Source organism: Prionailurus viverrinus, chromosome C1 (assembly GCF_022837055.1).
Source record: "Prionailurus viverrinus isolate Anna chromosome C1, UM_Priviv_1.0, whole genome shotgun sequence".
NCBI lineage: Eukaryota > Metazoa > Chordata > Mammalia > Carnivora > Felidae > Prionailurus > Prionailurus viverrinus.
In genome coordinates, this window is record NC_062568.1 from 121,320,761 (window position 1) to 121,348,016 (window position 27,256).

Below are 27,256 nucleotides of genomic sequence, written 5' to 3' on the forward strand. Positions count from 1 at the left end.
TGTTGGCTGTGTCTACTCTTGCTTAGAAGAGCTGCCTCTATAATTAAAGTATATATACATTATTGATAAAACAGTAAACTATTATTTATAGCATGAGCTAATTTGCCTAATCAAATGTCTCTGAGCCCCAGATGTCTTTTATATAGGATAGCTAAATACCTCTATATGCAGCCCATTTTAATTGGCCCACCCAGAGCAACCCACTTCACCAATGAGAGAACCTAAAGTAGTGTTTCCTAAAGTATTCTGAGTTGTGGCAGACTTATGGACTTCCCCAGAGTGTGGGAGAAAACAGGTACCTGGGGAAGGTGATGTCCTATAATTAATACTCTTCTCTATCTAGGTATCTAAGTGATCTACTCAGCCATACATCAAGCCCTCCTACCATCCCTGTCTCTTTCTCTGTCTCACTCACACACACTCCTTTCTGTCCTTACCACCACATGGTATCTCTACCTCAGAAAAAAAAGGAGCAAAGTATTTTGATCTATAAGGCATACTTCTATAAGAGAACTAAGTGACAAGAAACTTTCTTAGAAAGCAGTAATTTAAATATTTTCAGAAATTCTAATTCTCAAAGTCTGTCACTAGATTTTTAAAAGCTAGAAGAATTAAGTTATTTTAAATCTACATTGGAGAAAAAGCAATGATACTTTAGGTTCTAATCCTAGATTTTAGAAGGTGACTTTTACCAAAGTTGCCACTGTGTTTAACATTTTTATGATTTCTGCCATGTTTATATTTTACATAATCATCCACTTAAGTGTGTTTCTACAATTTGGCAAATTTCTTTGAAATTGGCACATGTAATTTAAAAAAAAAAATTTTTTTTTAACGTTTATTTTTTTTTGAGACAGAGAGAGACAGAGCATGAACGGGGGAGGGTCAGAGAGAGAGGGAGACACAGAATCAGAAGCAGGCTCCAGGCTCTGAGCTGTCGGCACAGAGCCTGACGCGGGGCTTGAACTCACAAACTGCGAGATCGTGACCTGAGCCGAAGTCGGACGCTTAACCGACTGAGCCACCCAGGCGCCCCGGCACATGTAATTTTTAAAAATCTGGCTTCAAAGCAGTATCCATGGAACTGTGAGGAGTTTGGTGTGATACTTATTTTCTAATGCACATTAAAACAAATATGTAAGTATTAAAATAAAAAAGTAAAATTACCTTATGTAACACCAGTGGTAGGGACACATATCACCCTTTGGGAAACTCTGATTAAGCTCATCAAGCATTCTAATTTTGTTGAGCAGCATGAAATTACTCCTTACTGGAATTAGCTTTGAACAACTCTAACAGAGCAGTGATTCCTGATCCTGGCTGCACCACAGCAGAGCTCATATGGAGTGCTTTTTAAAGCTCTCAATGCTGGGTCCCACTCTCTAGGTATGAGGTCTGGCTCATAGTATTTTTTAAACACCCCCAAGTAATTCCAACATATAAGCCAGAGTTGAGAATCACTGCTTTAACAAGAAATAGAAATTAAACCACAACTCGCCCTAAAGTCATTCAAATAGGATTATACTTTTGTATTTCTAGTAGCAGGCCAATCAATTAACATGTTTCTTCAGATGCTGTCTTTTAGCCTATAAAACTTCAAGGTTCCTTAAAGCCATAAATTAAAATGGGATTGCAAAAGTGGAAAATAAATCTGATAAAGAGAAAAGTCTGGACTAAGATTAACAGATCCAATTGCAAAGGTTCAAAGCAGACTTTTGGTTATGTAGCAGATTTATGTAGTTATCTATGATAGGTAAATTTCAAGTTTTACATCCAGGTATCCTTTTTTTATAATTCAAGTAATTAAGTAAAAGAATACAGTGTGATCACAATTACACTAGTGATTTCACCCCCACTTAATGGATTTAGGCAAAATAATGCAAGTGAACCTCTACTTAACATTTTGCTTCAACATTAGACCAATTATATACAAAGAAGAAAGATCTAAAGCACACAGAAAAATTAATCAGTTAAACCAGAAAACTTAGAATTTTTGCTATATTTACTTACTTATAAATTTTTTTTAATGTTCATTTATTTTTGAGGGAGAGAGAGACAGCACAAGCAGGAGAGGGGCAGAGAGAGAAAGGGAGACACAGAATTCGAAGCAGGCTCCTGGCTCTGAGCTGTCAGCACAGAGCCTGACACGGTGCTCAAACTCCGAAAATGCGAGATCATGACCTGAGCCAAAGTTGGACACTTAACTGACTGAGCCACCTAGGCACCCCTGCTATATTTATATTTCATGTCATTTCAAATTAATAAAACCAATTTTCATCTTTCACAAGTAAAAACTGCCCTTTAAAACTGTATTTTTGAGGGGCACCTGGGTGGCTCAGTGGGTTGAGTATCCAACTTCAGCTCAGGTCATGATCTCGCTGTCTGTGAGTTCAAGCCCCGCATCAGGCTCTGTGCTGACAGCTCAGAGCCTGGACCCTGTTTCAGATTCTGTGTCTCCCTCTCTCTCTCTGCCCCTCCCCCACTCATGCTCCGTCTCTGTCTCTGTCAAAATTAAATATTTAAAAAAACTGTATTTTTGAAAATTAGGGACTTCATAAAGAAAAAGATTATTTTTGAGGTTTTATGAGATTATTGCTGTATTTTGTGTATGAAGAGAAATGAGGCAGTACAAAGACTACTATGTAAAAAATGTGATTTTCTTAAAGGATTCTTTTGCTAGACTGGCTACCTAAACTAGGTGTCTTTATTTGTCTGAATACTGAAACCACTGAACTTTCAAGAATTACCATAGGAAAAAAAACTGGAAAAGATATTTTTACATATAAAATACTTTTTCTATTAAAAATTTTTAACTTAAGCATGATTCTAATTATGTAAGAAAAGTATATATTGAGCAATTTCACTGGTAGGAATTGATCTTAAAGTTTTATGTACACAAATTCAAGAATATATATGTGAAAGGACATTCACAGCAGCAAACACACACACACACACACACACACACACACACCCACCCCTTAAATGTCCATCAACAGAGTATTAAGGAAAATTACACGCCACTGTACAACTGAATACTAATAATGGCATATGATTTCACTGAAGGAGAAGTAGAGAAATAGTTACATACAGCAGCACCATCAGTTCAAGACGATTAGCTGGCTGGCCAGGAAATTAGGGACAAGGCAGAACTGGCTATTCATAGATAAGACATGTAAAAATTGGAAGTTTACAACATGTTTGCCTATATCCATATAAACCAGGGAAGTGTCTTCTTCAAATAAACATCTTCACCACAAATATTTGACTTTCTGGTTTGAAACTTACACAACGTTTTACCGGAACCATCAATCCAAATTATGTATGTAACAAAATTTAGCTGCAGACTGAATTTATAGCTACAAATTTTTAAAAAGACATTTTAGATAATTTCATTAGAAAGAGTGACAGCAAACTGGAACCCTGCTGGCTGCTCAGCTGTCTCTGAAGTCCATGAAGTAAGAATGTCCTATAAAAGAAACTACCTTGGAAAAGTTATTTCAGTAAGTAATTCCCAAAATAAAGTCCCCAACTCTCTAGTAATGATTAATTCTGAGATATATTGTAGCTCTGGTATGTTTTATTAGAAAAGAAGTCAACATTTTGGCAAAATCTCCAACACCTAAAATCAAATATATCTAATTGCATAATAGTCAAGGCAGGTTGGCTTATAAATTTTTTAGAAGATCATTAAATAGTAAGAGAGAAAGTAATTTCATATCCTGTCTCTATGAGAGAATAGAATTACTTCATTTGTTTACCAGCTGGGTTGGAAACAAAGAACACACTCAGAGTAGAAGACAAACTGGGAAAATACCTCCATTAAAATACATCCCACATACAAAGTTTCTTTTATTCTTCCTAATGGCCTAACTAGTTGTAGAATCAAAGAAAGTACATTCCTAATAACTACAAATAAGCACAGTACTACTATACTTAACTGAAATGTTTTCATTTTGCCAAAATGTTATAATTATAGTTATAATTCCTCATTTTTTGCACAAACCATGTCATTTCAATTTAATTTTTATATTTTTAATTATTATTACTATTCACTTTTCTTCCACGCTAGATTTTTCCTTTACCTTCTTAATTTTAGTTTCTTGTGTTCATAGTATATCAATGAAAGCGAGAGGATTAAAACCTCAATGCTACATCATTTAAAAAGATTTCATACAGATTATGTCCAAATTTGACCCTCCCCTCAAAAGGTTTACATACTATTTAAGAATAAACAATGGGATTGAGGTCTCAGGCTTCAATACAAGAGTGTTCTGCATCTTCTCCACTGTGCTGTCTTCTATAGCTGTCAAATCTCTTTACAGACCTTAGTTCCACCTTCCATGTGTTCTAATTGGGCATGGATCTCTTCCATTACCAATCCTACCTCCCACAAACAATTTTCATCCATTCTGTTTACCACATATATCTATTCTAGTTTACTTGCAAAAGGGAAAGTAGTATAAATTTACCTTGATTTAGATTTAAGTTTTGATTGGTAACTTAGTTTTAAAAGTGATTTTACTGTATATTATATTAAGTTAAATTCTCAAAATAACCTTCTTGAGAATTACTGTAGAGGTATTACTACAGAAGAGGAAATTGATGCTCAGACAGGTTGAGTGACCTATTAAGATCATAGGACTGCAAAGCTGAGAAATGAAATCCTGTCTTTGTCTCTAAATCCAATGCTCTTTCCACTATTCAACATTACCTCAAACTCAATATTCCTCAGATACTCTTCAGGAAAGAATATTAACCACTACATTTACCTAGCAAAATTAAAGAATTCAACACCAAAACTGTATTCCGTTACAAATTGTGTGCAAGTCTAATTTTTACAATATGAAAGTTACTGAAGTAGGAACAAAGACATTTTTCAAAGAAATACAAGAGAAACTAGTTTACTAATGAACCTGATACATCCATCTTTCAACATCAACAATTACCAATATATAATATTACCAGTGTGTTTCATCTCTATTTCCATCCTCACTCTCTAACCCTAGATTCTTTTAAAGTAAATTCCAGAAAGCATATGATTTCATTTGTGAATATTTTAGTATGTATCTCTAAAAGAGTCATTTTCAAAAAAAATTAATACTATCATGCCTAAGAAAATTAATTATAATTACTTTAAAAACAATCATATTGTTAAAACATTTTTTTTGTTTATTTTTTAGAGACAGCGTGAGTGGGCGAGGGGCAGAGGGCGATAGAGGCACAGAATTTGAAGCAGGCTCTAGGCTCTGAGCTGTCAGCACAGAGCCCGACGTGGGGCTTGAACTCATAAACTGTGAGATCATGACCTGAACCGAAGTTGGCCATTTAACCGACTGAGCCACCCAGACACCCCCATCATATATATACTGTTTTAAAGCTTAGAAACTAACTTCATTTTACTATCAGTCTCCATTTCTCTCTACCTTCATAAATAGGTCACAAAATATTTCATAAAGTATTCTAATATCTCTCAGGAGGTTCCTTAGTGTCTAAAGAATTATTCTATTTCAAAATTATAAACTCATTGTGTCACAGAATGTTCTCCAGGGATGGATGAAGACTTCCAAAATGAAAGAACAAGAAGGATAAAACAATATATGCTACCTGTTTACCAGAGCAGAGTAATAACTTATACCAGGCCATGAGTCCTAACATAAAGGATAAAAAGTATTACCTGCAATTATACAATAATCCAATATACAGAATATATATCAATATACAGAACGCTGATCCTAAAGCACTGAAGAAGCTAAAGCTTTGTTTGGCATATTGGGATTTGGTTTTTTGTTTCTGTTTTTGTTTAAGCCTAATCTCATGACCTTGAGATTAAGACCTGAGCTGAGATCAAGTTGGATGTTTAACTGGCTGAGCCACCCAAGTCCCCCATGGCATATTCTTACTAAAAATAGTTACAGTGTTTAAAGTTTCCTTTGGTGAAGTCCTATACCAATACACAACTATGTCTGACCTATGCTATATCATAGAAAAAGGACAAATCTAACTTTCCCATAGGTAGATGTATAATCCACTCCTCCTTACCTGCTGCTCTTACACAGTATTAAGAAGTATACCACTCTTGAAAATGTTTAGCAAGACAAAATCTTACTTACTAGGTTCAACTGATAGTTATGTCCAATGAAGTTCAATATACATTCCATCATACGTGCACTATGAGTCAGATAACATGCTTAGCATCATGGCTGCCCTAAGGAAGTTAATGGTCAAAGGGAGGGGTCAAAGAGGACACAAACTTATAAACAGATCAAATGAATTTTAATATAGTTGATGCAAAGAAAGAGATATGCAAAGCATGTTATGGGAGCAAACGGAGGGCACATAGCCAAACTATGGCATTTGGAAGTGGTTTCCAAGAGTAGATAATTCAAGTCATAGAGTGCATCATGAGCAAAGGCATGGAACAGCAAGACATGTATAGGAAACCAGAGCTCAAAGTGCAAGGCTAGGACTGCAAGAAAGTAAGAACAAAGGAATACACAGAAGCTAGAAAAAGGAAGATATTGTATACTATGTTAAGCTTGGCTCTGCCCTACAGGTGACTAGGAGGCACCAGTGATTAAGCAGAATTTGCACAGTTAGCTCTGTGTTTTTAGAGTGAGCCCCCTAGTGGCAAATTAAAAAGATGGCTTCTAAGAGGTGAGAATGGAGAATGGAGTGAGTCTAGAGAAAGATGAAGGGGGCCTAAACCACAACAGTGATAGGGAGGATACAGATGGGGTAGATAATTCCGAGCAACATTTAGGAGATAAAACTGACATGACTTCACAATGGATACAGAGAGTGAGAAGCGGAAAAAAGCATGTAAGATAACTCCCAAACTTCTGGAACCATGCCCAAAAGGGTAGAGTTATATTAAAAGCTCATTTTAATTATGTTGAATGTCCCCCATTTCTTTATTCAAAACTTTTTTATTTTTATAAATTTTTTTAATGTTTATTTTTGAGAGAGAGAGAGAGAGAGCGCGCGCGACCGCGCGCGTGCGTGCGCAGGGGAGGGGCAGAGAGAGAGGGAGAGACACAGAACTCAAAGTGGGCTCCAGGCTCTGTGTTGTCAGCACAGAGCCCAACATGGGGCTTTAACTCACGAACTGTGAGATCATGATCTGAGCTGAAGTCGGACACTTAACCAACTGAGCCACCCAACTGCCCCTAAAACTTTTTTATTTTTAATAGAAATACCCTCATATTACAGACTATACAGACTTCCTTGGCACCATACCCTAACACAAATCTGCTCCAAAGTACAATACATCTATTTCTTAAATGTGTGTTAAGATATCTAGGATTTGGCAACCAACACCTTCAACTTATTAGATATGCTGAATAATCCTCACTGCTACAAGTTTTATTTACTATTAGCTTATGACATTTATGTTAAAGAATCTATTAGTATTCTAATCACCTTACTAATGGTTACATGCCTTTCATTCTAATATTTATGTTTATGTTCATTATATAGTTTAGTGCAATGACCAGAACTTCTAGAATAAAAGTTAAATAATGACGGGGGCACATGGGTGGCTTAGTCAGTTAAGCATCTGCCTTCAGCTCAGGTCATGATCTCACAGTTCATGAGTTTGAGCCCCACATTGGGCTCTCTGCTGACACTGCAGAGCCTGCTTCAGATCCTCTGCCCCCCCCCTCTGCCCCTCCCCTGCTCATACTTTGTGCTCTCTTTCTCTCCCTCTCAAAAATAAATAAACAGAAATTTTAAAATAAAAAAGATATCATTGCTTTGCTCCTAAATGTATCTGAAATGTCACTAATATTTTATCATTAAATATTAACCTTTTAGTTTATCATGTTAAGAAAGTACCCATCCATTCCGTTACTGACTTTTTTAAAAGTTCACTTATAAAAGATCACCAACAAAAACTGAAACATAAAAATTAGGTCATTCACATATGGTCCTATTACAAATCCAGCTTTTACCTCAAACATTTAGAAACAGATTTTTATTTTTATACCTGTATTATAAGTTACAAAACATAAAGTAACTACTCATAAATTCTTCCAAAAATGTTAATAAACGATAATATATAATTGATCTCTACCACTATTTTCCTATAAAAAGGATATAAAATCTTACCACAACAAAAAGAAAATATAGTTTATAGGAGATACTAACTACAGCTAGTATATTTTGAATATATTCAAATTTAAATTTGAAATGATCAGAGTGAAATACATGTTTAATAAGGATTAAAAGTCACCCACTAAGAAAGTAGTGGTCTTACCTGTAACGAACATGAAAAGAATGGTCTTCCCTCATGCTTATCAAATTTTCCTCCATCGAGTCATATTATAAGCTGAGTAAAATATGAAATTATTTTATTTTCAGCCAATCCAGTTCTTTACAATGTAGAATTGTTGCAGAACATTGTCCAGTTAGTATATTAATGAGTTGGTGTTAATACATCCTAAGCTCCTGCTTCTTCTTTATTAATAATGAAAGGAGGTCAATGTCAGACAGCTTAAAGGTTCAAAATGTGTCCCAAATCCTTGCATCTTTGGCCCTTTCAGCAGCACTTCAGCAACATTTCTGCAAAAGGAATACAAGATGCTTTGCTTGAAGTCCTATTTTCAAACAATAACCTAAAGTAATTCCAAGCCGTACATAATCACACAGACTGCTGTCATGTCAATCATGGGAGAAAAACAGCAGAGGGCTTAACTGTCATCACACAGCTTCTAAATAAGGATGTGAATGAATAGATGAGATTCATCTGAGGCCTGTACTTTAATTTTTTAAATCGTCCTAAAATACGATAATTTTATGTATTATTTTCTATTTATACACAAATTTAGGAGAATGTGTTAGAGTATCTAAAAACAAAATTATGATACTTCAAGCTTTTAAAAATTGCTACTGTAACAAGTTAAATGAAAAATTGGTAATTATTCGAACAAGTCAAATCCAAACTTTAAATTTATGTCTTCACTATATTTGTGCTGATCATTAGATTATATTTGTATTCCTTTGTTCTCAGAGCATATTCTATTTTTACTTTTTAAGATCTTTAAAATGTTTTTATTACTATTAAGTACAAAAGAAATTTAGAAAATATGTGTATAGTAGAATAACATAACATTTATATAAACACCACCCAATTTAAGAAAAACAACAATATTATCACTGCCTTTGAAGTCTCCTGGGTGCCTCAATCTAACCCATCACATCTTCCTTTCCCCTCTAGGGTGATCTCTAAACTGAACTTTGTTCATTATTCCTTTCTTGTCTTTATAACTTTTGTACAATGCTTATATAGGCCTAAAAATCATATCATTTAGTTTTATGTGGTTTTACTTAACATTATGTTTCTGAGATTCATCTTGTTGCACATAACTACAGTTTGCATATTTTTACTGCTGTGGACCAAATATATTTTTATTCTGCTACTGATGGGCATTTGGATTGTAATTTTTGGATTTTTTGCTACTACTAAAGTACTGTTATGAACATTGGTAGTAATAACTCAATGTACTGGTTAAAAACTACAGCAGATAAGCTAAAGAGAGAATGAGTGAACTAGAAGGATATCTGAAGAAATTATCCTGACATTCACAAATAGATTAAATAGACAAAAAAACACTGAAGAGCAGTTCAGAGAACAGGAAGACAAAATGAGAGGCTCTGACAGAGGTCTAATTATAGTACTAGATGGAAAAAACAAAGAAAAGTAAAGGCAAAATCTTCAGTGATAAAGAGAATTTTTCAGAATTGAAGACAGATTTGAATTAGCAGATTGATAAAGCACACTAAGTCCTAAACAGGATAAATAAAAATGAATCCCATACCCAGATCTATCACAGAGAAACTACAGAACGTCAGATATAAACTGTAACTTCTAAGGTAACAACTGACAGAAGCAAAGAAGATATATGTATGTGTATATATAAATAGATGTAATTTATAAACACACACACACACACACACACACACACACACACACACACACACAATTATTAAGTCCTGGAATCTCAATGTTATAAACAACACTATAGGTAAATTAGTCTAACATTTTACTACCTCATTCCCGGAAAAGTCTTAAGGCAGCTAATCCTAATTTTGAATAGTCCTTTTAGAAAGTTGTTCCATACTTTGAATAATCTTTCCATTTCTACCTATTTTTTCCCTTCTCCATCCAATAAGCCTAATTCCTTTTGCACATCATCCTTTTAAATATTTCAATTAGGGATGCCTGGGTGGCTCTGTCGGTTATGAGTCTGACCCCTGCATTGGGCTCTGTGCTGAAGAGTGCAGAGCCTGCTTGGGATTCTCTCTCTCCCTCTCTCTCTGCCCCTCCCCCATTCAGGCTGTCTCTGTCTCTCTCAAAAATAAACTTTTAAAAATAAATGAATAAATATTTCAACTATAACACAAACTAGACTCTAAATCACACATACCCACTGCTTTGTTAATCAAGTACGGTTTGAGAGAGGTTAGTAGGAAACAGAGCAGTAAGGATTCCTGAGGAGGAAGAAGGTAGAAGGTGGAAAGGACTAGCTTTGGGAATATTGACAAGCTTCCCAGAGGAAATGATGTTTTCATATTAATAACCAGTTTGACACATAAAAAACACAAAATATTATTCCTCTTATCCTTCCCTTGGCCAGCAAAAGAAAGTGTCTTAAGAGATGATGAAAAGACAGGGTAGCAGCTATTAATACAACAAACTTCTTTTTCTTTTGTTCAGAATTCCATTGTGCCTCCTTAATAAAACTCTATTAACACTATTAGTGTAGATATTAACAGCAATAGCTTCAATGTACATCTAGATTACACAACAGCTAAACTGTCAACCAAAAGATCTTCCCCTATCCACATTGCGGTTTAGGCTATTTAGGCTGTTATTTATAAAATGGGGCAGAAGGTGAAGTACTAGAATAAATTAAATTTTGAATTAAGTTATAACTTAATTGGAATGTTATTTTATCCAGATTATGAAATTCCAAATTTTAGCAATCATTAAAACTATATTAACTTCATACTTATTAAAATGGATACATGTAGTCAAATTAACAAATGTAAATAAATGGAATTGTGAAATACCTTATTTAAGATTGCATAGAGAAACATTTTAAAAATAATTAAAACAAGCAAGAAGATAGAGTGTTATTCACCATTTCTGTATGGACAATTTATAACATGGTTTTACTATTCCCAAAAGAAATGTATACCCAAAGAAGTCACTCTTTCATCTACAATCTCCATAATAAAGTAGCATTTCTTATCTTATAATTATTCACTGAACAAGTAATTCTTGATTCAATGATTAATTCTGAAAGAACTCTCTGATTTAGTAACAATGTGTTCATTTACGCTCCACATTACAGAGTTAACCCACTTCATATTTAACACACAGTTTATATATTACCAGTGTGACAGTAATAAAATCTGTAATAAATATTAAATTATGTTCATTAGGATAAGAAAATTTAATGACAGGACCAGGAAATGGAATGGAAATTATAGGTTTGAAAGAATATTAAGAAGTCATCAAATTTAACCTCCAATCTCCATTAAGACTTATAACTAATACTTTACGAGGAACATATATGTGCTTAGTAGTATCTCCCAGGTTTTAAAAAACAATGCTCCTAAAACCTCACTGCTAACAAAAACCCTCAGCATCTTTTGGTCTGACCATACAGAAATGAAGAGAAAGATATATATTTTTTTCTATATGCTAGAAATTGACAAAAGCATATTGAAAGATAAGCTAGTATATAATTCTGATTGCCTCAATTTTTTTTAAATTTTTTAAAAAATATTTATTTATTTTTGAGAGGTCGAGAGAGAGGGAGAGCATGAGCAGGGGAGGGGCAGAGAGAGGGAAACACAGAACAAGAAGCAGGCTCCAGGCTCCGGGATGTCAGCACAGAGCCCGACGCGGGGCTTGAACTCAGGGACTGAGAGATCATGACCTGAGCCGAAGCAGGATGCTCAACCAACTGAGCCACCCAGGCGTCCCAGCCTCGCTTTTAATTACCTGATTAGGAAGTCAAAATAGGCAGACTCCCATTACACAGCTAGGTGGACTTCTAGGCACTGTCCAAGGTATGTAATCAGAGTAAACAATAAATCCTATCCTTACTTTACTCCATCAATAGTAAAATATTTGCAAACTAAGCGATGCGGAAACATAGTACACAGTTACATGCATTATCATTTGTCCTTTCTTTCAATTTATTCAAACTATCCAACTTAAATGCCGATAACCTCTGGTCTGATTCTTTAAGTATCTCTATAAACTGGTAACACTCATCAGACAATAAATATAACTTACTTTTTTTGCCTCCTGGTTAGATAATCTAAATTCTTTAAACTTTTTATCCTAGTAATTCCCTGTAAGGAGCAACAAATTCTCCAAATCCCTTTCAATTGTAATGTTTCAAGTCAGATACAGTAGCCCTTTAACAATTTGGGCAGGGATAAATATGTACAAAGAATCAAGAACACACTTAAAATGAAGTTCTTTTATATTAGACTTAAGGGTACAGGTTATAACAAATACACATCACAGTAATAATGGGGGTAATAAAAAAAGAATGCCAAAATAAAGTCCAATAGAGAGAAAAGTTCAGAGCTTGGTTTTAGTGTGGCAGGTGCTGAGGGAACAAAATAAAAGCAAGAAAAATTATTTTGACATGAGAATACATGACTGACCAGGGAAATTAGTGCCTAAAGCAAGGGAAGTCAAACCCTAGAATGGCTGGGTACTTGATTAGGTAATCTAGCTAGGAATACCTAAAGAAAAATGAAAAACAATGGCCACTGATTAGATACGAGAAGTAAAGGTCAAGCAGTAACAAAGAGCACGCCAATATTTCCAATTTTCAAGGTAGATGGAACAGTAGCATTGCACAGTGAATGACAAATCGGATTGCAAGAGGGATACGTCCAAGGCGAGAAAATGGAGTCTTAGACTTTGAGGAGGGAAAAGTGTAATACTTCTTTTAAACTTGTACTTGGTAAAGTCCTATATTCACAAATAATAGCTGGAAAAAATAAAGATATCAAACGAGATAATTTGAAATCATATAAAGTTTGATAAATGGGAAAGAATCTTAAGGGTAAAAAAGTAGAACTGAGTGACCGACATTTACTGAATTTTTGCACAATTTACATTAAAAACTGTTAAAGTACCAATGAGATCTAAATGTTAATCCTGCAATAAGTCAGCGGCAAAATTAAAGAGAAAGTGCAATGAAATAAAAATTAAAGCCATGCATAAAAGTTCTGATTCTTTTTTCAACATACTCAATCTCTAAACCAATACTATAACCGAATTTTTACATAATACTCTGAACTAAAGTTAGCTCAAAATTATACCTGTGTGTGTATCCATATATAATCTATGTATAGTGTTGAACATGGTTTTAGTATCAACTGATAATTGTCATATATAGCAAATGTAAATTACTTTACAAGATCCCAAGTTAATAAAATAAATAATCACAGTGCTTAGTTAAGCGAATCATTCTATTCTCTATCATTCTGGAGAAATGCAAATTTACCAGATTATGCTGTAAAACTGTATGAATAAAATTTTCCTTAAGCAAATACATAATCCCAAATACATACTCCAATTAAGGCTAAGTCTTAATTTATTGTAAATTTTTAAATCTGCAACAATCAATGTTAGTCTGTGAGACAGTAGGCCAAGTTAGTTTAGAAAACAAGCATAGCTAACAGGGTAACTGCTATGTAACAGTGTAACTTTCTAATGAGCTGTTTGTGACTATCAATCAGCTAAATAAATAGAATAAAATTCAAAGAACAGATTAATGGTTCTAGATTCCAAATAAATCTTAAAAAGGTATACTACCAGTCAGAAGGCTTTCCAAGTGTATTTGAAATTAATCCTCAAGGTCATTATGAAAGATAGCAAATCTATGCAAACTAAAGGCACTATTTCAAACTTTTTTATTTATTTATTTTTAAGTTTATTGGTTTATTTTGAGAGAGAGAGAGAGAGAGAGAGAGACAGACAGACAGACAGAGAGACAGAGACAGCACGCATGCACAAGGAGGGAAGGGACAGACAGGGGGAGAGAGAGAGAGAATCCCAAGCAGGCTCTATGCTGTCAGCACAGAGTCAGATGTGGGGCTCAAACTCACCAACAGCGAGATCATGACCTGAGCTGAAACCAAGAGTCAGATGCTTAACAGACTGAGCCACCCAGGCAACATTCTCATTTTTATTCTTGGCAGGTTAAAAAAATATATTATGATCCAGGGGCTTCTGGGTGGCTCAGCCAGTTAAGCATCTGATTCTGGATTTCGGCTCAGGTCATGATCTCACAGTTTGTGAGTTCAAGCCCCATATCGGGCTCCTTGCTGACCGTGCAGAACCTGCTTGGGATTCTTGCTCTGTGCCTCTCCCGAAGTCATGCTCACACACTCTCAAAAAAAAAAAGAAAAAAAAAATCTGGATATACGTGTGTGTGTGTGTATACATATATCCAGAGCTATGGCCTTTAGAAATGTCAAAACAACAAATGCAACCATTTCAGAGTACTATAACCTAAACAATTTTAATGATATACAGTAAGAATTCCTTTTCATGTTTTCAATGTTTACAACTAAAAGCTCACCACTCTAAACAACTAAACTACGCATAATCTTCCTTTTTTGATGGGGAAAATTTATACTTAAAGACTCCAATGAATTATTCCTGGATAACCAAATACAAATATATATGAAATTTCAAATTAGATAAATACTAAAAGAAAATGTAATGTAGAAGAAGAAAAAGATTTGAATATTTCAAACCTTCATCTTAGCATTGTTGTTAAACAGCGAGAAAGGACCAAGTATGCATCTACTTGTATGAGAAATGCTGAATGTTTGTAGGTCAACAGCAGTTTCCAAAAGTCTCCACACAAAGCACTATGGATATAATAATTACTGCATGAGCAAACTCAGTGTCTTTGGTTTGGCAGGCCATGATAAATCAGGAAGAATATTGAAGATTTTTCTGGGGGGTGATAAACTAGAAAGGGGCTCCATTTTTATACTATACATGGAGTCAATCTGAATTATGCCAATCACTACACCAATCATTAAAACTGCTGTTTTGTAATTACAATCCTCAGTGATTACAATAATTCAAGAGGATGAAATGGTTGTTTAAAAATTTCAAGGACAAAAGACAGATTACTTTTATGTAACATCCCTAATCTTGGTTTCCTTTTTTCCCTGCAAAGCAGTTACTGAATCACAAGTACTGCTGCACAAGACTTTATATTTAAAAATATAGGTAAAGGAATAGGTATGTTCGTTAGATAAAATTAGTATTTTTCTCCCTATTACTCGGTTTTCTCATCAAACTAAAGCCCAGAGTTTACAAATAATGTTAATTTTCTCCCCTACAAAACAATGTTAAATATAGTCCTTTTAATCTATTAGAAAATTAACAATCTTCTGAGTTTCAATGAGACACATAAGAAAAATGATTTATAGTTAACTGTTATAAACACATAAAAATGGGACTCATAGAAGTATTACAATACCAAAGTTACAAAAGACATTGTAAGGACTGAGGAAAAAAACACATTCTAAATTTTCATCATTCCCAATTATATATTCAGTGCTTTCCAAATGACTACTCAGGTTAAAAGACCAAGAGATCACAAGAATATGTCTGCAATCCAAAAACACTGACAATTTACACTAAGCCCAATTTCTACCAAAAGAAAACAAAACCCTTAAGTGTATATATATTAGTTCTTGCCCTTTCTGATCTGTAATCTTTTTGTTAATGGATGAATGAATGAATGAATAAATAAAGTAAGTAAGTTTATTTAGGTGTTTTTCTTTTTTAGGGCCTATATAAATTTTGGACAACCATGATGCAGTTAATTGGAGCTCAAAGAAACAAATTAAAAATACAGCTTTTGAAGACACTGCTGTGCCCAAAAAAAAAAAAAAAAAAAAAAAAAGAGAGACAGAAGAGATAGAACGAGGAGAACACAACTCAAAGAAAAACTCGTTACCAAGTTACCAGAGAATATTGACTTATAGCTATTTAGTACTATCTGTGTTGGTGAGTCATCAGCTTAAATCAATACATACATGAAAAACTCAGTAGTGAACAGAAGTGGTCCTTTGTATTAGGCATTGTTCTAGAGTTAAGTGACAACAAACTAGTTCTCTTAACAGAAGGACTTTAAAGAGGCATAACTGGTTTCAAATAAATTTTTAAGTAGAAATAAATCCCAAACGCACAATGGTTAAAAATGTCTATAAGGGCCCCTAGACAGTTTGAATTTAGAATTCTTTATAGGAAAATATAACTTTATCTTCTTCCAAATGTTATCACTATCCTGTGAAAAAATATGATTATTCATGGGATGAGCACTGGATGTTATATATGTGATGAATCACTAAATTCTATTCCTGAAATCATTATTACACTGTATGTTAATTAACTTGGATTTCAATTAAAATAAATAAAAATGATAATTTTTTTTAAATGTGCTTAGTCAATTCAGTAATGCTATGAGATATGGTAAGAATGATTCTAATTTTTTTTTTCTAGGTTTATCTATTTTGAGAGAGACAGAGAATGGGGGGAAGGGAAGAGAGAGAGAGAGAGAGAGAAGGAGACTGAATTCCAAGCAGGCTCCGCCCTGTTAGCGCAGAGCCCAACACAGGGCTCAACCTCACTGAACTGTGAGATCATGACCTGAGTGGAACCAAGAGTCCTACGCGTAACCGACTGAACCACCTGGGTGCTCCTGGAATGATTCTAAATAAAAAGGACCAGGGAAAGCTTTTTGGAAGCAAGGAACCCACACTGCACCTTAAAGGATGGGTGGACCCTTGTTAGGCAAATGGAGGAAAGGCATTCCAGTCACAGGGAAATGACTCAAGCAAAAGCAAGGAGGTAGGAATGCACAGAATGTGTGCCCAGGACAAGCACACTGGATTAGGAGTAGGAAAAGACAAGTCTAAGAAGGTACTAAAGTGTACCTCATGATCTCACAGTTTCCTGAGTTCAGGCCCTGCATCAGGCTCTGTGCTGACAGCTCAGAGTCTGGCACCTGCTTCAGACTTTGTGTGTGTGTGTGTGTGTGTGTCTGTCTGTTTCTCTCTCTCTGCCCCCCCCCCCACTCTCTCTCTCAAAAATAAACAAACATTAAAGTATTAGGGGCTGTGAATATATATGTGGCCTTGTATTTAACCCTGTAATTTTTTCAACGAAGGAATAACAAAGTTGGGTCTGTGTTAGTAAGATAAACTGGCAGCAATGCATACGGTAGAACATGGAGAAAGAAGACAGATACTTCAAAAAATTCTAGAAGCGGGGCACCTGGATGGCTCAGTCGGTTGAACATCCAACTTCAGCTCAGGTCATGATCTCATGGTTCCTGAGTTCAAACCCTGCTTCAGGCCCACAGCTGTCAGCTCAGAGCCTGCTTCAGATCCTCTGATCTCTCTCTCTCTGCCCCTCCCCCACCCACACCCTCTCGCTCAGAAATGAATAAATATTAAAAAAAAAAAAAAATTCCAGGAGTACCTGGGTGGCTCAGTCAGTTTAGCATCCAACTCTTGGTTTCAGCTCAGGTCAAGATGCCACGGTGAGTTCGAGCACCTCATGGGGCTCTCTGTGCTGACAGCAGGGAGGCTGCTTGGGACTCTCTCCCCTTCTCTCTTTGCCCCTCCCCTGATTGCTCTTTCTCTCAAAATAAAATAAACTTTAAAGAAAAGTTTTGGAATAATTCCAGAAGCAACTACTGAATAGGAAATTTTCTCTTGTCATCTCACAACAAACACCAAGCAAATTGCTTTGCACAGAATTGATGGTCAACAAACTTTTGATTTCTTGCCTGTGAAGAAGAACTATGAAGTGGCAAAGAATCCTAGAATAGTGAGAAAACTGGGCCTTAACACATATGTGCTCCACAGTAAAGAGTAAATTCATATTCATGTAAATACCTCAGAAAAGTTTTACTCAATTTTTTACTGTCTTTATAAAATAGATGATTAAAGGATATTGAAAGTGTTACATGATTTAAAAGGTCCTAAAAGGAAGACAGGTGTCCTAAAAGGAGGACTGAAATATTTCTGCATGGTTACCAACACACAACACCTAAAGGCATCTTAAAAGTGAATTATGTCCCTACAAATGGAATCCAGAGAAGATCTGGAGGAGATTTAAACAATCGCACAGAAGCAACACAGTGAGGGCTCTGGGATCAGGCCACAGTTGGAATCCTAGCACAATGACTTATTAGTTATGTGATATTGAGCTAGTTAAACTCTCAGAGTTGGTTTGGGCATAATGACACTTATGCAACATGTGTTGTGATGATGAGAGATAGGATTTATAAAGTACCTAACCCAGTGCCTGGCTCTGGTACTTAACAAAAGTATAAAGTATAGTAGTAATAATGATAGATGTCATTTTTTAAAATGTCTACTATTAAGACTAATCTAAATCCGCGTCAGGTTTTTGAATTCCAGAAAATTACAAAATTTTACTGTTTGGGTAAATCTCAGACATATTCTATGCTTAAGTACAAGGCCATTTACAAAATCACTATAGGCGATCTTCGTTGTAATTAGCCTAGCACCAAGTCTGGAATTTATATTAAAATATAATATTTGTAACACTTCATGCCTGACTTAATAACATTAGAAAATACAGCTAAACTGCTGATCTAGCCAAAGCAGATTTGGGGGGAAATGATTCTACAGCAATATCGTACAACTTTTTACTTTGTATCTGCTCCACTGCTTATATTATAAATAACAGCCTAAAGAAAGAGCTTGCCTGAATGAATCCACGGTAAAAGGTGTAAAGCAGAGGAGGTCCGAGACTGTCCCCGTCCCGAGCCCTCACTCTTCTCACACCCGCCCGGGTCAACCAACAGCGATCGTCCTTTGTTTAGAAGGAGGCAGCAGAAAAACCAACTAAAGCTGTTTCTCCAACAGGGACAACCCTAGCAAAAGTGGTTTTTATCTGAGGTAATCACAGCGGTGGTTATCAGACCGGAAATCTTCGCGCACCCTCCTAAAGTGGCAGCCTGAAAATTCAGCTGGGTTGGTACATTAACCCCCCCCACACACACCACGAGAGCTTCCAACACAAGCCGGCAGAAAGGAAAGCCAAGAACCTACTCCGCTTAACTCTGTGGCAGGCTTAAATTATGCATGAAGGCAAATAAAATTGCCACCCTTACTCGTTTTCTTGAGCAGAGTTCAAATGCTACTAGTTAACACGATCTAACTAGTTACCATTTAAGCAAGGAAAGTATAGATTTTCCACTTTTTACTCTTCGTAGGTTTTTTATAGATTTTCGGTAAGGGCTTTCTCAACATTCTCTGCTTGCGAAAACTTTCCGCAGCAACTACCAATTTCTACGGTAATTCGACAAGTCTGTGCCCAGAATTCGCGAACTGAAAACGAAGGAGACGCAGGTGTCCGACAAACACTGCCGGCTTCAGTCGGCAAGCGCAAGACTACAAGTGAATGCTGTCTGCCTCGGGTTAATTCCACAGGCGTTCGGGGTTTTAAGCCACTGTTTGTTACACTCAGAATGCGTGAGGAGTCGCTGTACCCTATCATACTTTTTATTTTAAAAAGGGAACAAAGCTCTTAAACTTGTAAAAACTTAAAAAAAATCTCTCAACAAGAAAGCACCTCGCACATCAGCCAGCTACTCCCCATCCCGTTTCTGGTCTCTTCACTCGGGTCCCTGGCAGCGCCTGTCCCCGCCTGTCCCGCCGACCACCTCGAACAAAGCGGACGGCCCCGGGACCCCGGACCCTGAACCCACCGCCTACCCCACCGTGCCGCACACACCCGACCCTCCCCGTCAGTTCCCTCCGCGAGGCGCCCTCAGACGCCTCAGAACTCACCTCCCGCGGGCCGGCGAGTCCCGGGAACGCGGCGGACGCCACTGAGCTGCGGCAGCGGCTGCCTGGGGCGAAGGACGGGTGGCTGTGGCCCCTCCCCCAGGCGAGTCCGCGCGCCGCGGGCGCCTCACCAGGCAGGGGCACAGCGGCAGGCAGGCGCGCGGCCCCCGCCCCAGCTCGCTGCGGGTCACGTGAGCCAGAGCTCCTGCGGCTCTCCTCGCCCCCCTCGCTTCCTTCCCCGGTCCAAGGGGTCCCGCAACACCGCCCGGCCTCCGCCGCTCCCTCCTCTGCGCCTGCGCCCCAGCTCGTCTCTTCCATTCAAACCGACAACGCCCCGCGTCTTTCGGACCCGCCAATGGCCGGCGTGGGGGAGGAGGGGCGGGGCCGGCGACGGCGTTTTTGCCTCTGGGGTCCCGGACGGGCGTGCGGGAGGGGAACTGGGCTGAGGGAGGCTTTGGGGGGCTTGGCCCCCTGCCGCTCCGGGGCCTATCCTCAACCGTCAAGTTGCAACTGCACTATTATTTCTTCTTCAGACGCTGAAGGGTGGAGCGATAAATATCTCCCAGCAAAATGTTCAGAGACGGTGGGCGCCGAGAACTAACGCGATCTGCGCTTAAAGCTCCGACGGCCCGGAGAACGAGTTTCCCAAGCGGCATATGCGGGATATTTAAGAAAAAAGAGGGCTCTGTGACAGGAACAGAGGGACCCGTGTCAAAGTCGAACAAGGCAGCCTCAGTTCTTGCGGGCCTGTCACAATTCTGGCGTTTCCATCTGTTAGGAAAGCAAACTTGTGTTGACTGCAGAGTTGCCGGTTCCCAGGAAAACTGGGTGGCAGTCTACTCAGTTTCAGGCCAATGCACTCCAAACACACTGGGAAGAGTAGTTTTATTTCCGTGCACCTCCTCTCCACGTCATGTTTAACCAAAAAATTGGTCTCAGTTTTTCACAAAAATAGCAAGTCTCTCTGGGCTGAAGAATCAGATGAATTTAATTAGATTATTTCTCAACTATTTCTCCACCAAAATGAAATTTACATGTTTCTGCAGGCTTAAAGAGGTGTTAGAGAAATCCCCACTTTCAGTATCTCTCTGAATGATGGCCATAACCAGTGATCCAAGCAGCATTTCTCTTGCTGGGAATGTATTGCTGCAAATTGGTTAAAATAACAGCCTTGGCATCAGACTAGACCTGGATTCGAGTTCCATCTCTGCCAATTATAGGCTGATTGACCTTAAACGAGTTCCTTATCCTTCTTTAGCGTTAGTTTCCTCAGCTGTAAAACAGGGGAAAGAAATCCTGTTGTAATATGAGGGTGGTTGTGATGCTTCAGTGAGGTAAGTTTTGTTAAGGAGTTAACATAGTGTCTGACTGCTTAATATATGGTACTTATTATCGACAACTACCTTTAATATCAGGTACTTATAAATAACAACTGAATTAGATGGCTGTAACATTTCAGAGGTAGGTATTATAATACCATCTTACTCATAAATTCTTTTTTTGGGTGTTGATAGGAAAACCACAAAGGCAGTGCCTTATGTCAAATTCAACATGTCCAAAAATAAATCATTTCCCGCCTGCACATCTTCTCTTACACATAAGACTTTCTATCACTGGTATTAGTTATCTCCATCTTATTCAAGTTAAATTAGTTTTTTTTTTTTAATTTTTTTTTCAACGTTTATTTATTTTTGGGACAGAGAGAGACAGAGCATGAACGGGGGAGGGGCAGAGAGAGAGGGAGACACAGAATCTGAAACAGGCTCCAGGCTCTGAGCCATCAGCCCAGAGCCCGACCCGGGGCTCGAACTCACGGACCGCGAGATCGTGACCTGGCTGAAGTCGGACGCTTAACCCACTGCGCCACCCAGGCGCCCCTAAATTAGTTTTTAAATTATCTTTTAAAAGGCATAACTCAGATTATGTCACTCTCCTATTTGAAACTTTTAGTTTTCATTTAGATTACATTCATTTCAATTTCTCATTTGATTTAAAATAAAATCTAAATTCCCTATCAGGGCCCACAAAGCTCTCAGTCATCTTGCCCTACTCACCTCTCTCCTCTCCTGTATGTCTCTCTCCTAGCTTACTTCCCTCCAAATACACAGGTCATTCCTCCATCCCTAGAATACACTTGATCTTAGCCAAAAGGCCGAGAAGCGATTCTCCATCCCTAGAATAGACCAAGCCTCAGGGTTCTCTCAGGGCCTTCTCCCTGACAGTTGCCCCTGCCAAGATTTTTCCCCTCCGGCCCTTTAAATGGCTGGCTACTTTTCAGCCCTCAACTTTCAGCTTATTCATTACAGTATTTAGCAAGTATTTATTAAGTTTCTGCTATGTGTCAGGAACTGTTCTAGGTGCTGGGAATATAGTAATGAGCAAGACCAAGCACAGCCCCTGCTTTCATGGAGCTCAATAAAAATAATGAGAAAAATATCAGGTTGTGACAGGTACCAAGCAGAGAATTCAAAATAGGGTGATGTGAGAATGAGTGACTGAAAGACTGCATTGAGGGTCAAGGTAGAAAGAAAGTCCACTTTGGGAAGATGGTATTCAAATCAAGACTTTAATTATAAGGAGCCAACTTTCAAGTAAAGCTCAGGGAAGAGAATATTAGGGAGAGGGAACAGCAATGCAAAGCCCTGTGAGGGCAAGCTTTGTCTGGGAAACTGGAAAAAGACCACTATGGCTTAAATGAAGGTGAGGTAGAGAAGAACATACAAAGTGAAGTCACACCAGATCATGTAGACCTCTGTAAGCCAGGATAATGAGTTTGGGTTTTATTTTCCAAATGTTATAATAGCCAGAGGACGATTTTAAACTTGAGAACAACTTCATTTGTTTATATTTTTAAAGGAGTACTTTGAAACAAAACCAGAATCTCAGACATTCTGTAAGACAGCCCAGACTCTTCATAAACATCATTGTCATGAAAAACAAACCAATCAAAAAAAAGTACATGAATCTTTATGGAGTCCTAAGTCAGAGAGGGAGGGAGAGAAAGAAAAAGAAAGAGAGGGAGAGAGATACACATTTTATTTTATTTTTCAGTAAACATTGAATCCAGATGGATATCTTCTCTTTATTGAATAAGCCAACAGAAAACATTTCATCACAGGGTTTATGAAATCCCCCACAAAATAAAGGAGAGGGAACCTCTTTCTGAATATTCAGATGGAGAGTAAAGTCTGAAACAACTTATTGCAGAAGTACAAGAGCATTCCAGGGAACATCTGCATAACGGGATGCAGGAAGACCTGGCATAAATAAGAGAGACACACATTTTAGAAGCAATTGGGGAAATTTGAATGTAGATAATATATTACATAGTATTAGAGATTTACTGTTAATTTTCCTAGAGGTGACATGGAATTATGGTTACATAGGAGAATTTTTTTTTATTTTTAGGAAATGCAAGCTGAAATACTCAAGGATAAAAAAACCATCACTTCTGCAACTTATATTCAAATGGTTCATCACTTCTGCACCTTATATTCAAATGGTTCAGCAAAAGACAGAGAAAGGAGAGAAATATAAACTAAATATTAGCAATTAGATCTAGGTGAAGACACCTCTCTTATTCTTGTACTATACTATTCATGTATTATTCTTTTACATTTGCTAGAAATTTAGAATATTTCAGAATAAAAAGTAGTGAAGAAAATCACTCTGTAGACTTCCATGTCTGACAGTAGTAAAGCAGATTCCCTGTTCAACTCTCCCACTGAAAACAACTAAAACAACTTAAAATGCTTTTAAATATTTTTTAAAAAATAGAAAATTTATTAATGAACCAGCATTCGGATTAGGATTACTCAGAAGCTAGGAACTAGTAAAATAGATTAGCAGAGGAACTTGAGTTTTAGTTGTCATGGTCTCATGAAGCATGGAAAAAGGAGACAAAGGTCAAATCCTACCAAGATGAGGAATCCAATGAGAGACTCCACACATAGGTCAGGATCCCCTAGATCTTTTCTTACTGTCTTTTACCAGAAGACAACAAAAGAAAATTACCTGTAATCATCCTTAGCATAGAATGAAAGAGGAAATATCTCCTCTGAGATTTTTTTTTTTAAAAAAACAAAGGCAATAATCTGCTCTACCTGGCTTTGTCTGAAACTCAAGCACATAATTTAAAGTGGTTTCAGGTTGGTGGTGCCTCCAGCCAGCTGGCAAAGGTAAACCAAATCACCTCTAGAGAAAACCAACTGCTATAGACTGAATATTTGTATCTCCCCCAAATTTTATGCTTAAACTTAATTCCCAATGTAACAGTATTTGGAGATAGGGTCTTTGATTACGTCATGAGGGTGGAGCACTCATGAATGAGATTAGTGCCCTTATTAAAAAAAAGACCCTAAAAGCAGCCTCTTACACAGGGACACAGTGAAATGACAGTGCTCTGAGAACCAAGAAATGGGCCCTCACCAGACACAATCTGCTGGCACCTTGACTTTAGACTTCCCAGCTTCCAGAACTGTGAGGAATAAATGTTTTGTTTAAGCAACCCAATTTATGGTATTTTGTCAGCTCAAATGGACTAAGACACCAACTTAATCCAGACCCAAAAAATTTACACAGAGAAAGTTCCAAGAATTATTCTTAAACAAGAATTAGCAGGGAAAGACAACAGAATCAAACTCTTAAAGACATTGAAATTGGAATTACCAGTCATAGATTATAAATATGTTTAATATATTTAAAGCAATAAAATATTGAAAATATAAATAAAGAGCAAAGTTCTGCCAAAAATGAATAGGCAGACTTAAAAAAGAATTCAAGGGGTGCCTGGGTGGCTCAGTCGTCTAAGCATCTGACTTCGGCTCAGGTCATGATCTCATGGTTTGTGAGTTCGAGTCCTGTGTCAGGATCTTTGCTGACAGCTCAGAGCCTAAAGCCTGCTTCGGATTCTGTGTCTCCCTCTCTCTCTGCCCCTCCCCCACTCAAGCTCTGTCTCTCTGTCTCTCAAAGATAAATAAATGTTAAAAGAAATTTTTTTTAAAGAATTAAAAAAAAAACCCTTCTAGACTTAACAAAAAAAAAGACATAATAATTAGAATTTAAAAGTCAATGGGCAGGTTTAACAGTGATCAGACATGCTGAAGAGAAAATTAGCAAATTGGAAGCTAGAACCAAATTCATTTTTTCATGTAAAAGAAAAACATGGAGGATAGAGGGAGCTCTAACGTGTCTAATTGAAATTCTAAAATAAGAAAAATGGACAATACTTTAGGCAATATTTTAAAAAGAAAAAAAGAGGGGCGCCTGGGTGGCTCAGTCAGTTGAGCGTCCGACTTCAGCCCAGGTCATGATCTCACGGTCCGTGGGTTAGAGCCCCGCATCGGGCTCTGTGCTGACAGCTCAGAGCCCGGAGCCTGTTTCAGATTCTGTGTCTCCCTCTCTCTCTGACCCTCCCCTGTTCATGCTGTGTCTCTCTCTGTCTCAAAAATAAATAAACATTAAAAAAAATTTAAAAAGAAAAAAAGAAAAAAGATATTTACACATAAGATAATGAAAATGCAGAGCACCAAAAACAAGTAACTTTACAAGCTGTACAAGAGAAAGGGCTGACTACCTCCAATGAAACAACACTTAGCTGATAGGTGAGTTTGCAACTGTAAAAATATAAGCCAAAAGAATGTGCTGAGAGAAAATGACTGTCAACCTAGAATTATTTAACCAGTGGAAATATCATCTAAAAAGAAGAGTGAAAGAAAGGCATTTTTAGATGAACAAAAAGTTATTTTGCCATCACAGGCCCTCACTAATGGAACTTATAAAGGTTCTGCTTCAAGAAGAAGGAAAATGATCTTAGATGGATAAAGATGCAGGAAGGAAGTGATAATCACAGTAAGTGGTAAATATGTGAATAAATATAAACCACTATTAACCAATGCATTGCTTTCTTTGTAAATTCACTCATTCATCTGTTCAATAACACATTTGTTTAAATACCTACTATGTGCCAAACACTATTCTGGGTGCTAGGGACATAGTGGGGTTTTTACTGCATTTCCACATCTCTTGAAAACCCCTCTGGTGTTGACACTGCTGACATTGACACTTCTTGACCATTTTCCAATGCCTTGGAGAAGAGAGAGAGCAATGAGAGTGTGCATAGCCTTACAACATGCAAGGTTGTTAGGATAGCCCAAGCTTAATGTCTTCGTTTTGTTTTGTTTTGTTTTGTTTTGGGTTTAAGATAAAGCTAGGGTGGCTGGACTCTCCTCTGAGTTATAAAAGAACCAAGTCGAGGCAAATTTGAATAATCAAGGAGAAAACACTTTTTCTTCCCTTTCCAACAAAGTCTATCAGAGTGTAAGAGTGCTTCCTTAATTAAAACCAAGTCAGAATATTAGGTACAGGGGTTCCTCAACAAAGATGTGGACTTGGTAGCTCTCTACCTTTTGGAATAAAAGAGGGGGGAAATGAGAGGGAAAGAGTTTTCCAAAGGAATATCTAAGAAAAGGGGCATGGAACGGAGACATCAAAATCCAGGAGAAACCGTCTATTTGTAGGCTTAATCTTCCATTTGAAATGTAGAATGATTTAATAAATAATGATAACTAAGATTTATTGATGCTAAATATGCACCAGCACTGTTCTAAGCACTTTACATGTTTCAGGATTATACCTGGACCCTGACTGATTTAAGGACTAAATGAGTTAACATGTGTAAAATGTGTCTGACAATGCCTTACCCATAATAGGTACAAGATACTATTAATTAATATTTAATCTTTACCACAACTCTATGACACAGGTACTAAGAGCATCCCCTTTTACAGAATCTTAAGTTGGTTCCCTAGAAGCAGATTCTGAAACAGGGATTAAATATGCATGATTTATTGAGGAAGGGCTTTTCAGGATGAGCCTGTAAGGAAAAGAGCAAAACCAGATAGGGAACAGAAAACAGACAAGCAAGACTGTATCTTAGAAAATCTAAGCCTTGGTCTGATTTATACAGGGAGGTCTCTAGACTGTAGGGCATAAACCATAAAATTAGCCCCCACTTTATAGAAGAGTGGCAGCTTTTTGTATCCCTGTATTGGGATGGGATGGGGTATAACTTCCCCAGCTCCCTGTAGTGCAAACTCTAGAGAGAGGGACAGCTGTAATCCTTAGTAGCCAGCCTCACAGGTCTGAGAGATGTGGGTACTGGTCTGTAAAAGGTATCTGAACAGGGCACCTAAGCAGCATAACCACAGCTAGTAAATGGCAGAGCCAGTCTGTTTCAGGGCCATGCTTTTAACCTTTCCCTATATTGCTTCTTATAAAGTTAAAAGGAAAATGGCAAATGGAGACATGTGATAGGCAAAGGGTTAATTATGAAATACTTATATTAAAGAGCTCTCACAATGAAACAGCC

At 37.3% G+C, this 27,256-nt stretch overlaps 2 protein-coding genes across 4 annotated transcripts in view; one reads left to right on the forward strand and one right to left on the reverse strand.

The window, feature by feature from the left end:
• The window catches only part of CLCC1 (chloride channel CLIC like 1), a 71,302-nt gene extending 55,306 nt beyond the window's left edge, over positions 1-15,996 (forward strand). The window contains exon 12 of one of the 2 annotated variants that reach the window (XR_007155222.1): positions 15,832-15,996. The gene's annotated coding sequence lies outside the window, so the exon portion shown is untranslated. The remainder of the gene's footprint in view (positions 1-15,831) is intronic. The other variant, XR_007155221.1, reaches the window with a different exon arrangement.
• GPSM2 (G protein signaling modulator 2) overlaps positions 1-20,168 on the reverse strand; it is a 47,587-nt gene extending 27,419 nt beyond the window's left edge. Inside the window, exons 1-2 of one of the 2 annotated variants that reach the window (XM_047873725.1) lie at positions 19,891-20,168; positions 8,255-8,559 (exon numbers count right to left, since the gene is read on the reverse strand). In XM_047873725.1, coding sequence (XP_047729681.1) covers positions 8,255-8,310 — 56 coding nt within the window. In that variant the 5' untranslated portion in view covers positions 8,311-8,559; positions 19,891-20,168. Of the gene's footprint in view, positions 1-8,254; positions 8,560-19,672; positions 19,775-19,890 lie in introns of those variants that run through there. The other variant, XM_047873726.1, reaches the window with a different exon arrangement.
• Positions 20,169-27,256: the final 7,088 nt, after the last annotated feature.